This window comes from Cibotium barometz, chromosome 13 (genome assembly GCF_041138505.1).
Source record: "Cibotium barometz isolate CiBa-2024 chromosome 13, ASM4113850v1, whole genome shotgun sequence".
Classification (NCBI taxonomy): Eukaryota; Viridiplantae; Streptophyta; class Polypodiopsida; order Cyatheales; family Cibotiaceae; genus Cibotium; species Cibotium barometz.
In genome coordinates this window covers 25,806,868-25,821,395 of record NC_141058.1, presented here as the reverse complement: position 1 = coordinate 25,821,395, position 14,528 = coordinate 25,806,868, and the positions used below count along the sequence as shown (strand labels likewise).

General features: G+C 45.6%; 1 protein-coding gene across 2 annotated transcripts in view; it reads left to right on the top strand.

Moving 5' to 3' along the window:
* Positions 1-11,340, top strand: part of LOC147632537 (octanoyltransferase LIP2p2, chloroplastic-like) — a 38,900-nt gene extending 27,560 nt beyond the window's left edge. The window contains exons 2-4 of one of the 2 annotated variants that reach the window (XM_086807307.1): positions 9,836-10,100; positions 10,288-10,438; positions 10,542-11,340. In XM_086807307.1, coding sequence (XP_086663433.1) covers positions 9,836-10,100; positions 10,288-10,438; positions 10,542-10,891 — 766 coding nt within the window. In that variant the 3' untranslated portion in view covers positions 10,892-11,340. The remainder of the gene's footprint in view (positions 1-9,835; positions 10,101-10,287; positions 10,439-10,541) is intronic. The other variant, XM_086807309.1, reaches the window with a different exon arrangement.
* The last annotated feature ends 3,188 nt before the right edge of the window (positions 11,341-14,528 follow it).

Here is a 14,528-nt window from a genome sequence, read left to right as displayed (position 1 = left end):
TTTGTTATGCTTATTCCTTGCAGGGTCAATGTGACCGCCGAGGATGTTGCCCAGTTGTTCATTTGGCATTGGTACCCGAGTGGCGGGATTCCTAGGACCATAGTGTCAGACCGCGATGCCAAGTTTACCACTCATTTTTGGAGGGCATTGTTTGATAACTTTGGTACTAAATTGAATTTTTCCAGTGCATTCCACCCATAGACGGACGGCCAGACAGAGATATACAACCAGTTGGCCTTTAATGTGCTGAAGTGTTATGTCCACGATCAGCAAGGTAAGTGGGAATCTTATTTGCCTTTAGCTCAAGCTGTTTTGAATGATTCTTTTTCTTCAGCTATTGGCAGGACTCCATATGAGGCAGCGTTTGGAAGACCTTTCCAGTCGTTGACCAGGACCTCGTCTTCATTACTTGAAGTGAACAGAGTGACAGAGTCTTACCAGGAGATTTTATAGTTAGTAAAAGACAGATTGGCTAAAGCGCAAGAGGCCTACACTCGACAGGCCAATAAAGACCGAAGGGATATGAAGTTTTCGGAAGGGGATTGGGTTTATCTTCGGATTATGAAGCAAAGGTTGAAACAGGTGGGCAAGCGATGCTCAAAGTTGTCTTTCAGGAGCTTCGGACCTTTTCCCATGAGGAAGAAGATTAATGAGGTGTCTACGCAGTTAAAGTTACCTCGGAGTTGGACTATGCATGATGTGTTTCACGTCAGCTGGTTAAAGCCATATGCAGGTCCAATCCCCTCAGAAGTCAAAGACGAGGCGGAACCAGATATTGTTGATGAAGTAGAAGTTATGGTTCTAGAACAGGTCCTTTTGCACCGTTTCAAGCATGGCTCAGGCCGAAGACAAAGACCGAGGGACCCATGAAGCGGTATGGCTTGACAAAGAGTTTTTCGAAGACTATCCGACGTTATTGACGGATTATTTGGAGGCTATGCAGTTTCCGTCAATAACGCCGGATAAAGAGTTTTTCGAAGACTATCCGGCGTTATTGACGGATTATTTGGAGGCTATGCAGCTTCCGTCAAGTTAAGTAGTGCATCCCACACTTGGATGCCAGACATATCTGTACAGAAGGTGCAGGACCTGGGATGGTAAACAGGTCCCAAGCAAGGGATTCATCTCAGTCGTCCGAGGTCAGGTGTGCATTGTCCTGCACATGAGTCCAAGGTCACGTAGGCATTGTCCTGCACATGAATCAATGCAGTCCGCGCTGTGAGTCTCCCACTTTTCTTGCAAGCACTCACTCACAACCTTTGAGGACGTTTTCCATCGTTCAAAGGAGGAAAACCCTTCTGGATTGTTGGTGTTCTGCCATCTCGTATGAGTGGATTTGACACTTTCATCATATGGATGAGATATTGGGCACTTTGGACTATTTGGAAGGCTCGGAATCACGCTATGTTTCGACAGCCTCCTCTAGATACTTATGATTTCTTATGTGCCTATCTTCACCAGTCCTTACATTGCAGCCGACAGTTGGTGTCACCATTGAGCTATCTAATGGTCCTCTTATCTTCTTGTGTGAGCTTTGGGCTCTGGATGAGCATACTCCGTAGTGGTGCTCCATCGCTAGGACTGGCACGGCGTGATTCGTAGTGCCAGGGACGGGTGGATTGCACACGGTGTATGTTTCTGGATTACCACCGCTAGGACTGGCACGGCGTGATTCGTAGTGCCAGGGACGGGTGGATTGTACACTGTGTGTGTACCTGGAATTGACTTTCCGGTGGGCCTGTTTGTGCCCGGAAATGTCAAGTATTGTGCAAGTACATGAACGGAGATTATCCTTTAACAATGTTGCATTGTGCACTCATGTTTGCCTGCCTTTGAAATGTTTTCGCGTGAACTGGTTTCGTTTGCATGCCTGACATGTGTGTCTAGCTCAGGGGTCGGGGACGCCCTCCCGTGAGCCGTGGAATGCCTTGTCTTCTGACAGGTTTTGTGGCGTGTGAACAGGTGGGAAATCCTTATTTAAATAAGAGTTTTAAGTTATAAGCCTTATAACTTACAGGTTTCATACTTCATTAAAAGTAGGTGGACACTTTATAAGTGTGGGCACCCTCTTTTGGCCTGGGCACCCTTTTATAGCATGTGGGGTGGGGGTTGGCCACCTACCCCACCTACCACACCCAATCTTTTGCATGGGAGGAAGGCGCCTCACTTCCAGCCCTCTCCCTTGCATTTTAGAGGAAGAAAACACAATTGTTGGCTGGGATTTTAGAGAAAACAGGCTGGAGCACTCATTATTCTCATGAAACTGGTCGTACAGCAGGTACAGCAGGTACACCAGCAGGTACAGCAGGTACAGCACCTTCATTAATTGCTGATTCTGGTCGTACAGCAGGTACAGCATGTACACCAGCAGGTACAGTAGGTACAGCAGGTACAGCAGGTACAGTACCTTCATTAATTGCTGATTCTGGTCGTACAGCAGGTACACCAGCAGGTACAGCAGGTACAGCAGGTACAGTACCTTCATTAATTGTTGATTCTGGTCGTACAGCAGGTACAGCAGGTACACCAGCAGGTACAGCAGGTACAGTACCTTCATTATTTGCTGATTCTGGTCGTACAGCAGGTACAGCAGGTATAGCAGGTCAAACCAGTGGGGTTATCCGCGTGGATTTAGGACATACGCATTTCCTACAAGTGGCCCAGGTTGTTTCACTCTTCCTACTGGCTGTACGGTGGCTCCAGAAGATTTTCATCGCGAAGAATGAGGAATTCTCCTGCTCTCCTATGTCTGGACTCCTCTTCCATTCACCGAGTCAACTCCGTGAGGGTGCTCCATCGCTAGGACTGGCACGGCGTGATCCGTAGTGCCAGGGACGGGTGGATTGCACGCGAAGTGTGACTCTGGAAGGTGCTATGGACGGGGCAGCCCTTGGTGACTGCAGACTCGGCATCAACAAACATGTTTGGGTTTGATATTTTGTTTTCATTGCATTGCTTATTGGAAATCTGGCCTTTGGCCCGTGTACTTGTAACAAATTCTCCCAAGTAATAATATCATTTCCTTGGGGGGGGGCCGGCCGTTCCGGCCTCAGTGTGGTGTCATCTATCTATGCTCAGAGTTGTTAATTACTTTTTGCTATTTTGTCTTGTGCTATTGTCTTTTAAGAGTGTATATTAAAGTGCTAACTGGAGAAGTGAGTCCAGGAAGGGGTGACCCCTGCTTGGGTCTCGTTTCAGTGGTATCAGAGGATGTGCATAAGACAGATTTCAGGACAGCATTTGGTTTGTACGAGTATCTTGTTATGCCTTTCGGTCTTACAAATGCTCCTGCCACTTTTAACCGTATGATGGACAGGATTTTTAGAGATCATCGATCGTTCACTGGAGTTTTCTTCGATGACATCTTGGTTTATTCCAAGAGTGAAGAAGAGCACAGAAAGCATTTAGCCATAGTCTTTGAAGAACTCCGAAAGCATAGACTTCACATCAATGCTAAGAAGAGTGAGTTCTTCCTCTCCGAAATTCATTATCTTGGGCACATTGTTTCTCAAGATGGCATACGAATGGATCCCGCCAAGATTGAGGCTATCAAGAATTGGCCTGAACTCAAGTCAGTGCATGAGGTTCGTAGTTTTCTTGGGTTATGCTCATACTATAGACGGTTCATATGGCATTTTGCTTTGATTGCTGCCCCTCTTCATCAGTTGACAAAGAAGAAAGTCTCCTTTCAGTGGACTTCATTGGAAAGCAAAGCTTTCTATTCACTAAAGGATGCAATCATATCTGGGCCCGTGTTGATCATTCCTGACTTGCACAAGCCATTCTTTGTGGAATGTGATGCATGTGGAGATTGTTTAGGTGCTGTCCTAAACCAGGAAGGACACCCCGTGGCATTTGAGAGCCGCCGTTTGCGTGATACGGAGCTTTCTTTGGGGATCTATGAGGAGGAGCTATTGGCAGTGATTCATGCATTGACCATTTGGAAGCACTATCTTCTGGGTGCAGAGTTTATGGTGAAGACCGACAACCAAAGCTTACGGTATTTTCTCACACAAACTAAGCTCTCAGAGAAGCATATGCGGATGGCAAATTTCCTCTCTATGTTTCATTTTCAGATTGTGCATACACCGGGAAAGAAGAATGTCGTGGCCGATGCATTGTCTCGAAGGCCGTATGTAGCTTCTATCTCAATTGCCTCTCATGGAGACTTGTCGTCTATGCAAAATAAGTACCATATAGATGTTGATTTTTCAGATTTATGGGCTGATTTGGTGGCTGGTCATACTCATGCATCATATGTGATCAAAGATGGGTATCTCCTTAAAACCAAGGTTAATGTGCATATGGTGCCCGATGTACAAGGGGGGACAGCCCATGATGCTTTGGATAGGATGGTATGCAAGGCATGGGGACAGCTCAAAGATCAACCCGCATTATTTATGTTTGATGATTGTGCCACGGACAACTTCATATCATTGGAAATGGCTACAGCATTGGGCATTAGTGTGGATGTCATGGGACCGGAGATTGAGGCCGGAAGTGCATTTGTTGGCAAGCAAGTCAAGGTCACACCCCTTATTGGCAAGCTTCGCATGCATATTCAGGGATATTTGGACCATGAGAACTTCCTCATTGCACCATTAAATGGGTGTGATGTATTGCTTGGAAAGCCTTGGCACTCCCGTCTTGATCCTCGCAAGGCTTACAAGACCAACCGGATCACATTTATGCATAGGGGCAAAGAGCATGTTATTGATGCCGGTGTGGAAGGGAATTCTATCCCTATTGTATCCCACATTCAAATAAATAAAGCCATGAGAAAGGGTCTTTGCTCGTACATGATTTTTGTTCGTGATAGAGTAGACCATGTTGATCATTCTCTTGATTCTCTCACATGTGATAGGCTGGAATTTTTGAAACAATATGAAGATTGCTTTACAGATTCACTTCCAGGGGAGCTACCACCACCACGGCCGGAGGATCATCGTATAGACCTTGTGCCTGGCAGTTCTCCACCAAATAGGCCGGCATACCGTGTGAGTGCATCACAGCAGGAGGAGATCATGAAGCAAGTCAATGAGCTCATGCAAAAAGGTTTGATCCGCCCTAGCTCTTCACCGTATTGCTCTCCCGTACTTCTAGTGCAGAAGAAGGATCTCTCTTATCGTATGTGTGTGGATTATCGGGCTCTAAATAAACTAACCATCAAGAATAGGTTTCCTATTCCTCGTATTGATGATATTTTGGATAGATTGGATGGCTCGGCATATTTCAGCCGAATTGATTTGAAGAGTGGATATCATCAAGTACGGGTAGTACCAGAGGATGTGCATAAGACAGCTTTCAGGACAGCATTTGGTTTGTACGAGTATCTTGTTATGCCTTTCGGTCTTACAAATGCTCCTGCCACTTTTAACCGTATGATGGACAGGATTTTTAGAGATCATCGATCGTTCACTGGAGTTTTCTTCGATGACATCTTGGTTTATTCCAAGAGTGAAGAAGAGCACAGAAAGCATTTGGCCATAGTCTTTGAAGAACTCCGAAAGCATAGACTTCACATCAATGCTAAGAAGAGTGAGTTCTTCCTCTCCGAAATTCATTATCTTGGGCACATTGTTTCTCAAGATGGCATACGAATGGATCCCGCCAAGATTGAGGCTATCAAGAATTGGCCTGAACTCAAGTCAGTGCATGAGGTTCGTAGTTTTCTTGGGTTATGCTCATACTATAGACGGTTCATATGGCATTTTGCTTTGATTGCTGCCCCTCTTCATCAGTTGACAAAGAAGAAAGTCTCCTTTCAGTGGACTTCATTGGAAAGCAAAGCTTTCTATTCACTAAAGGATGCAATCATATCTGGGCCCGTGTTGATCATTCCTGACTTGCACAAGCCATTCTTTGTGGAATGTGATGCATGTGGAGATTGTTTAGGTGCTGTCCTAAACCAGGAAGGACACCCCGTGGCATTTGAGAGCCGCCGTTTGCGTGATACGGAGCTTTCTTTGGGGATCTATGAGAAGGAGCTATTGGCAGTGATTCATGCATTGACCATTTGGAAGCACTATCTTCTGGGTGCAGAGTTTATGGTGAAGACCGACAACCAAAGCTTACGGTATTTTCTCACACAAACTAAGCTCTCAGAGAAGCATATGCGGATGGCAAATTTCCTCTCTATGTTTCATTTTCAGATTGTGCATACACCGGGAAAGAAGAATGTCGTGGCCGATGCATTGTCTCGAAGGCCGTATGTAGCTTCTATCTCAATTGCCTCTCATGGAGACTTGTCGTCTATGCAAAATAAGTACCATATAGATGTTGATTTTTCAGATTTATGGGCTGATTTGGTGGCTGGTCATACTCATGCATCATATGTGATCAAAGATGGGTATCTCCTTAAAGATAATTGCCTTTGTGTGCTCACAGATTTGAGGCAAAAAGTGTTGGAAGAATGCCATGCTCCACCGTATGCAGGACATAGAGGTATTCTACCTACTACTCATATGGTTGAACGCTACTTCTTTTGGCCAGGGATGAGGAAGGACATTGAGGCTTATGTACGTGCTTGCCTCATTTGCCAAAAGGTCAAGTTTGATCGTCAGAAGTCTCCTGGGTTGCTTCTACCATTGCCTATTCCCTCGCAGCCATGGGAGAGTATAGCTATGGATTTCATCATGGATTTGCCTCGCACTCAGCAAGGTAATGATGCTATATGGACTATCGTTGACCGGTTTAGCAAGCAAGCTCATTTCTTGCCGGTCAAGAAAACGATCAAGGCAGATCATATGGCAAAAGTTTTCTTATCACAGGTATTCAAGCATCATGGTATGCCTAAATCTATTGTGGGTGACCGTGATCCTCGAACTACCAGTCTCTTCTGGAGAGCACTTTTTGACAATATGGGCACAAAGCTGAATTTTTCATCCGCTTTTCATCCTCAAACCGATGGTCAAAGTGAAGCAGCAAATTCAGCCGTATTGGACCTTCTCAAATGCTATGTAGCTGATCAAAAGACTTTGTGGGAAAAGTATTTGCCACTTGTGGAGTTTGCATACAATAACACGGTGCATGCTTCTACTGGGAAGGCTCCCTTTGAGATAGTTTATGGCAAAGTGGTATTGCCTCCCATCCTACGTACTAAGGATGAGATTTTTGCTGCTGATGACTTTGTCAGGGACTTGGATGTTGCCTTTGCACAGGTACGGACAGCCATAGCCCGTTCTCAAGAGAAGCATAAGAAGGCTGCAGACAAGCATAGAAAGCATTTGAATGTCAAGGTAAATGATTGGGTATTGCTGAAATTCGAAAAAGCTAGACTCCGTAAGAGATCTGGTAAGGAGGGGATGTTTCCCAAGCTCTCATCCAGGTATTATGGGCCTTTCAAGGTCATTGAGCAGATCAATGAAGTTGCTTTTCGTTTAGCATTGCCATCCCATTGGAAGATACATAATGCTTTCCATGTTAGCCTCTTACGAAAGTATGTGGGTCCGGAACCAAGTCTTCCTATCATTGAGGATCCACCAGAAGTGGATGAGTTCGAAGAGATTTTGCAACCAGAGCAGATTGTGTTTCATAAAGAGCGTAAGCTATCTGTAGGCAAGCTTGTAAGACGCTATTTGGTGAAGTTCAAGAACTATCTCCCCATTGATGCTAAGTGGGTTGATGAGGACTACTTCAAAGATTACCCGCAGCTTCTCCATGACTATTTGGAAGCTTTTCAGTTGCGGACAACTGTTTAGAAGACGGGGAGATGTCACCATTGAGCTATCTAATGGTCCTCTTATCTTCTTGTGTGAGCTTTGGGCTTTGGATGAGCATACTCCGTAGTGGTGCTCCATCGCTAGGACTGGCACGGCATGATTCGTAGTGCCAGGGACGGGTGGATTGCACACGGTGTATGTTTCTGGATTACCACCGCTAGGACTGGCACGGCGTGATTCGTAGTGCCAGGGACGGGTGGATTGTACACTGTGTGTGTACCTGGAATTGACTTTCCGGTGGGCCTGTTTGTGCCCGGAAATGTCAAGTATTGTGCAAGTACATGAACGGAGATTATCCTTTAACAATGTTGCATTGTGCACTCATGTTTGCCTGCCTTTGAAATGTTTTCGCGTGAACTGGTTTCGTTTGCATGCCTGACATGTGTGTCTAGCTCAGGGGTCGGGGACGCCCTCCCGTGAGCCGTGGAATGCCTTGTCTTCTGACAGGTTTTGTGGCGTGTGAACAGGTGGGAAATCCTTATTTAAATAAGAGTTTTAAGTTATAAGCCTTATAACTTACAGGTTTCATACTTCATTAAAAGTAGGTGGACACTTTATAAGTGTGGGTACCCTCTTTTGGCTTGGGCACCCTTTTATAGCATGTGGGGTGGGGGTTGGCCACCTACCCCACCTACCACACCCAATCTTTTGCATGGGAGGAAGGCGCCTCACTTCCAGCCCTCTCCCTTGCATTTTAGAGGAAGAAAACACAATTGTTGGCTGGGATTTTAGAGAAAACAGGCTGGAGCACTCATTATTCTCATGAAACTGGTCGTACAGCAGGTACAGCAGGTACACCAGTAGGTACAGTAGGTACAGCAGGTACAGCACCTTCATTAATTGCTGATTCTGGTCGTACAGCAGGTACAGCATGTACACCAGCAGGTACAGCAGGTACAGTACCTTCATTAATTGCTGATTCTGGTCGTACAGCAGGTACACCAGCAGGTACAGCAGGTACAGTACCTTCATTAATTGCTGATTCTGGTCATACAGCAGGTACGGCAGGTACACCAGCAGGTACAGTAGGTACAGTACCTTCATTATTTGCTGATTCTGGTCGTACAGCAGGTACAGCAGGTATAGCAGGTCAAACCAGTGGGGTTATTCGCGTGGATTTAGGACATACGCATTTCCTACAAGTGGCCCAGGTTGTTTCACTCTTCCTACTGGCTGTACGGTGGCTCCAGAAGATTTTCATCGCGAAGAATGAGGAATTCTCCTGCTCTCCTATGTCTGGACTCCTCTTCCATTCACCGAGTCAACTCCGTGAGGGTGCCCCATCGCTAGGACTGGCACGGCGTGATCCGTAGTGCCAGGGACGGGTGGATTGCACGCGAAGTGTGACTCTGGAAGGTGCTATGGACGGGGCAGCCCTTGGTGACTGCAGACTCGGCATCAACAAACATGTTTGGGTTTGATATTTTGTTTTCATTGTGCATTGCTTATTGGAAATCTGGCCTTTGGCCCGTGTACTTGTAACAAATTCTCCCAAGTAATAATATCATTTCCTTGGGGGGGGGCCGGCCGTTCCGGCCTCAGTGTGGTGTCATCTATCTATGCTCAGAGTTGTTAATTACTTTTTGCTATTTTGTCTTGTGCTATTGTCTTTTAAGAGTGTATATTAAAGTGCTAACTGGAGAAGTGAGTCCAGGAAGGGGTGACCCCTGCTTGGGTCTCGTTTCAGTTGGAGGCTATTGACATCCCACAGTTTGAAGTCTTCTGCTACTGTTTTAAGCTTTCTTCCTTGGATCACTTCTCTTTGAAGTACATCCTCCCCATGTATATTGTTTTTGGGTAATAGAGCACTGGTTTTTACAAAATAAAAGTATGTAGGTATACAAAACCCACACATGCGCACGCGCACGCGCGCGCGCGCACGCACACACACACACACACACACACACACACACACACATAAATAAATAAATACAGATCTGTATATGTTTTAGATGAATTTGAACTTAATGGGGAATCATAAAAATGCATGAAAAAAAGTTTAATTTTATTTTTTTTGTCTAGCCCTAAGAAAGTCACTTTTTGGAATTATGCTGCCGGAAAAGCTTTGCAGATACTCAATATATATTGCAAGTGCTAATTCTTAATTGTGTCAGATGTGACTGTTATGATTTTTATGATCAGAGCATTCCATACTTGGATGCATGGAAGTGGCAGAAAGCTATGGTAGAGAGCAGCACTGCAGCAATACAAAAGGGACATGATGTAGATGACGCGGTAATCATATTGCAACATCCTCCAGTGTATACTATGGGGACCCGCAGCTCCAAGAAGAATTTATTGTTCGATAAAGACCACCCTCCGTGCGATCTTTACTGGACAGAACGTGGAGGGGAAGTCACTTACCATGGTCCTGGCCAGGTCCGTTATTATCTCCTCCACACCATGGCAATTTCTTATGCTTTCAAAGTTGGTTGGTGCCATGCTGGACACCGAGTCTTTTTGTGCAGATCATCTTGAATTGTTCATATTAGTAGGCTTGGTGGTGATCGATGATAGAACTGCAGTCACATGTATGCTTTGTTCATTATGATTATTGGGTTTGCAGCTGGTTATGTACCCTATATTGAACTTACGGCATCATCGAATGGACCTTCATTGGTATCTTAGATCGCTGGAGGAAGTAGTCATTCGAGCTCTTCAGACTGCATGTGCCATTGAAGCCACACGCATTGAAGGACTAACGGGTGTCTGGGTTGGTAAGCTAGCACCTTTGTGTACGCACCTTTTTGTGAGTGTTGATTGGTGAGTAGATTTTGTTGAGGTCATTAGTGTGAATTCACCTACTTGCTGATAATGTAGGAGACAAGAAAGTTGCGGCGATTGGAGTCAGGGTTTCACGCTGGATAACCTACCATGGGCTGGCCCTCAATGTGACCACCAATTTGTCTCCTTTCAAAAGTATAGTCCCCTGTGGCATCAGCAGTCGGCCAGTTGGAAGTGTGTTTGAGATCCTTCAAAGGCAGGCTCTTTCGCAGCCAATTGAAGCCGAATCAGATGTTCTAGTGCGGCAAAGTTCTGAACTTGATCAGAACAATCTGCTAGATTTGCTACATCAAAGACTTCTTGCAGAATTTTCAGAGGTTTTTGGGATGGATTTATTGGACGCATGCCAAGACATCTCCATTTTAAGCGCAGGTTCTCATATGTAACCATCTCTTTTATGGTCATAACCATGATGCACTCTTATCATCATCAAGAACCAAGGTGCTGAATATTCATTATCAAAGTATGATCCTGTCTGTAGGCTTCTTCTCTGTACATTTTTAGCTTTCAGAGCACCTTTGGCATCCTTGAAGTCGCTTTTTGGTGGTTGTCCACCTTTTTGCATGCTAAAACCAGCTTTGTCCTTCCCTTTCCCCATGCTTAGGTCAATCTTTGATTGCACCCATTTGACATTGAGTTGCTCGGAGGCCAAAGCTGAATTTATGAGTTGCTACAAAGTTTGATTGGGACAGATTTTAAGTGCATTTTGAAAGATGGTTTGAAGCCTCAACTCAAACTTTCTCTTCTTTTTCTCTTCATCAATCTTCATAAAGGGAATCACTTCCAATAGTACCTCTATCAAAAGTTTATACATAAGAATTAATTGATTTCTTCCTTTGTGTGGCCCAACCAATCCCACTTTTGGTGTACATTCTTTGCAAAATTAGGAGGCAAAAACTGAGCATAAAATTTTCTTTTGAATTCAGCCCATGTAGCAGTGGTGTTGACGGAAAGCTTCTCGGCCAACAACCAATGTGCAACAGTCCCTTTGTAATACATGCCAACAACACTTTGATCCTTCGGTGAACTCTCCCTCATGCAAGGCAATCTGAAACTGGGAAATGAAAGATAAAGCATTGGTGGAGTCATACTCGCCATGGTAGTTCTCAAATTTTATAGATTGGTCTTCTATCTTGAACTCTTTGGTCCTCTTACTGTGACACACATCCTCCCCACAAATGTCGGCTCTCCTCTTGCTTTTATCTGCATGAGGAACATAGTGCTTTAGTTCCTTCCTTGTAGGAGCTGAAACATGAGTCAGTTCCCTACAATGTGTACCTAGAAGTGAAGAAGCATGCCTCTGAGATGGTTCCATGTGTAGTAGAGCCATGCCAAAAGCTTACTGACACCTTTTCCTTCTCTTGATGAATTGCAGATTTCAGCTTTGTAGAAGCAGCTTTAAGAGGGTTTGGATGAGACAACTTTTTGAACGTAAGCTCACCCTCTATTCCCTCCACCACATCACCTTGATGAATGAGAAATCCATGTGGATCATCAAGCATTGTTGTGTCTTATCAACAAGCTGAATTTCATGGGCAAGTTGGCTGGATGTTGCTCCTATTGGGAAACTTATCGTCCGACTGATAAACTGCTTGGAGTAATGGTACAACAATATGAACGAAACTGGTATTATGATATGTTTACAACAGGGCATTTTTCCCGAAAGGATGACAAGGAATTAGTGTAAAAAATTGGCGCTAAAAGCAAAATGTTCACTTTGATAGCTGATTAGCGGTGCACAAGGGGAGTAGATTAATACTCCAAAGATGTGGGCTTGATCATCAAGAGAGTGCCATCTCTCTTGGTTTGGCACTCAATTCTAATGTAACAATGCATCATTCACAAAAGCTGAGAGTCTGATACCTGCCTAACTTTTGGATCTTCATGCAAAGTCTTCAATTGGGCATCTTTCTCACATAGCTGCCTCTTGAGATTTTCCATCTTCGCATGCATGACATCAAGCTCATTAGCATCTTGCACCTTCTTGTTATCACGGGAGGGCTGTCCTTCATTTACATAGTCATGAGATACATTTTCAGCATAGTGTTCATCACTTGCATGGGTTCCATGGTGTACATCTTCAACAACCTATTCTTCATGGGCTTTCTTTCTCGAATATACATTCACTTTACTACGTGTATGGCTTGCCATATTGTCTTAAAGCACTAACAGTTAATCTATGCAAGATAGGATCATCTTTCACATAGGAAGGAGGAAGATCCTTGGCTATGATACCAATGATATTGGCCCGAAAGGGGTTGAGCACAATCTTGCTACATAGTTAAACTATTTATACTATTAAACAAGATGAATTTGGCACCGACTAGATAAGATAGCAATTCTGAAATTTAAATGACACTACAATAGGACCGGAAGAGGCTGAACTTTCTTGTCATATGATTGTATTACCAAGGATTCCTCAAGATACAAGATTTATGGACATCACATGCCATATTTCTATTGACATCCATGCAATGAAAACACTTTGCAAACATGATTTGTCGAAGTCAGGTTGATTCCATAGCTTTTGTCACGAAGAACCTCACTCCCCAATCCCAAGTGACTTGCCACAAGCAGCTATGCTCTGGTGGCATCCATATGCATACATGTGTGTGCCAAGCCCTGGCATAGGAGACCTTGAAGGTCAAGCATGCGGATGTAGAGTAGATTAGAAGAACTTGGAGAAGCTCGTACCAATGGGTTTACTGAATTTGTAAGTAGAAATCAGCTTTTGGTCAAGTTGTTGGTGATAGAAATTCTCAAAAGCATTTTTAGCAGGTACATATCCAAGAGATAGCAGCTGAAAAGGACTGCCAAGGGCTGGACAGCAGTGTAGAACTCATTTGCGGGCTGATTCAAGGATTGGAGAAGTAAGAAACCATGCCAAAAAGTATGTGTAGGAACCATAGTAATAGGGGACGGAGGGGACGGAGGGGATGGAGGGCCGGGACGCAGAAACGCCATCCCGAATCAACGATTCGTTCCGGCACGGGCTGGGGACGGAGGGGACGCCTTGGGTAGATGCATCACAAGGGGATGCCGTCCCGAGAACGGGACGGCCGCGCGCACCCTTTTTTTCCGCTGTTTTCTTGCACCGTTTTTTTAATTTCTTTTTTGCCATTTCCACACTTTTTTCGCCTTGTTTTTTCACTGTTTTTTTTCGCTTCTGCCCGTTGCTTTCCTCCCGTTGGTGGCTGGCAGCTGCCCGTTGCTTTCCTCACGCTGGCCTGGCTGCCATCACCCGTGACCTGCAGGCTGCAAGGCTGCACCGCCATGAGTCTATAAGGCTTGTGCTCTCCTCTCTCTCTCTCTCTCTCTCTCTCTCTCTCTCTCTCTCTCTCTCTCTCTCTCTCTCTCTCTCTCTCTCTCTCTCTCTCATAGGCCCAGGCCGCCTTCCCTTCCCCTGTTTCCTGTCGCCCTACTCGCCCCCGCTTGCACAGCCGCCCTGTGCGCCGCCGCCCTTGCTCAAGCCCCCTTCCCTTCCCCTGTTCGCCGTCGCCGCCTTCCCTTCCCCTGTTCGCCGCCCGCTTGCACAGCCGCCTTGTGCGCCGCCGCCCTGTTCGTCGCCCGCTCGCACAGCCGCCTTGTACGTTGCCCGCACTGCTCTCTACCATAGCGCCGCCTTCTCCCTGGGCCGCCCTTGTTCGCTACCGTCATCACCTTCTCCCCGCTGTTATCTGTTCGCTTCCGGCGCCCCCCTTTCCCCACCTACCCTTGCTCAGGCCCCCAAGGCAGCAACATAACTCTCTCTCTCTCTCTCTCTCTCTCTCTCTCTCCTCCCTGCTCGTGGGAAGGACTGCAGAGTGATCTGGAGGAATGGCCCCGAGTCTCCAAGAGAAACTCGAGGCCCTCGAGACGGCAATGAAGGCACTAATCAAGGAGAACAAGAAGACATCCGATTCCAACCTCAATGAGGTGGAGAATAAACTACACGGGCACATCATGGCTCTCGAAGCACGGGTTATGAACCTCGAACAAGAGAACACGGCACTCAAGGAGGAGGTGAGTGCATTGAAAGTGGAA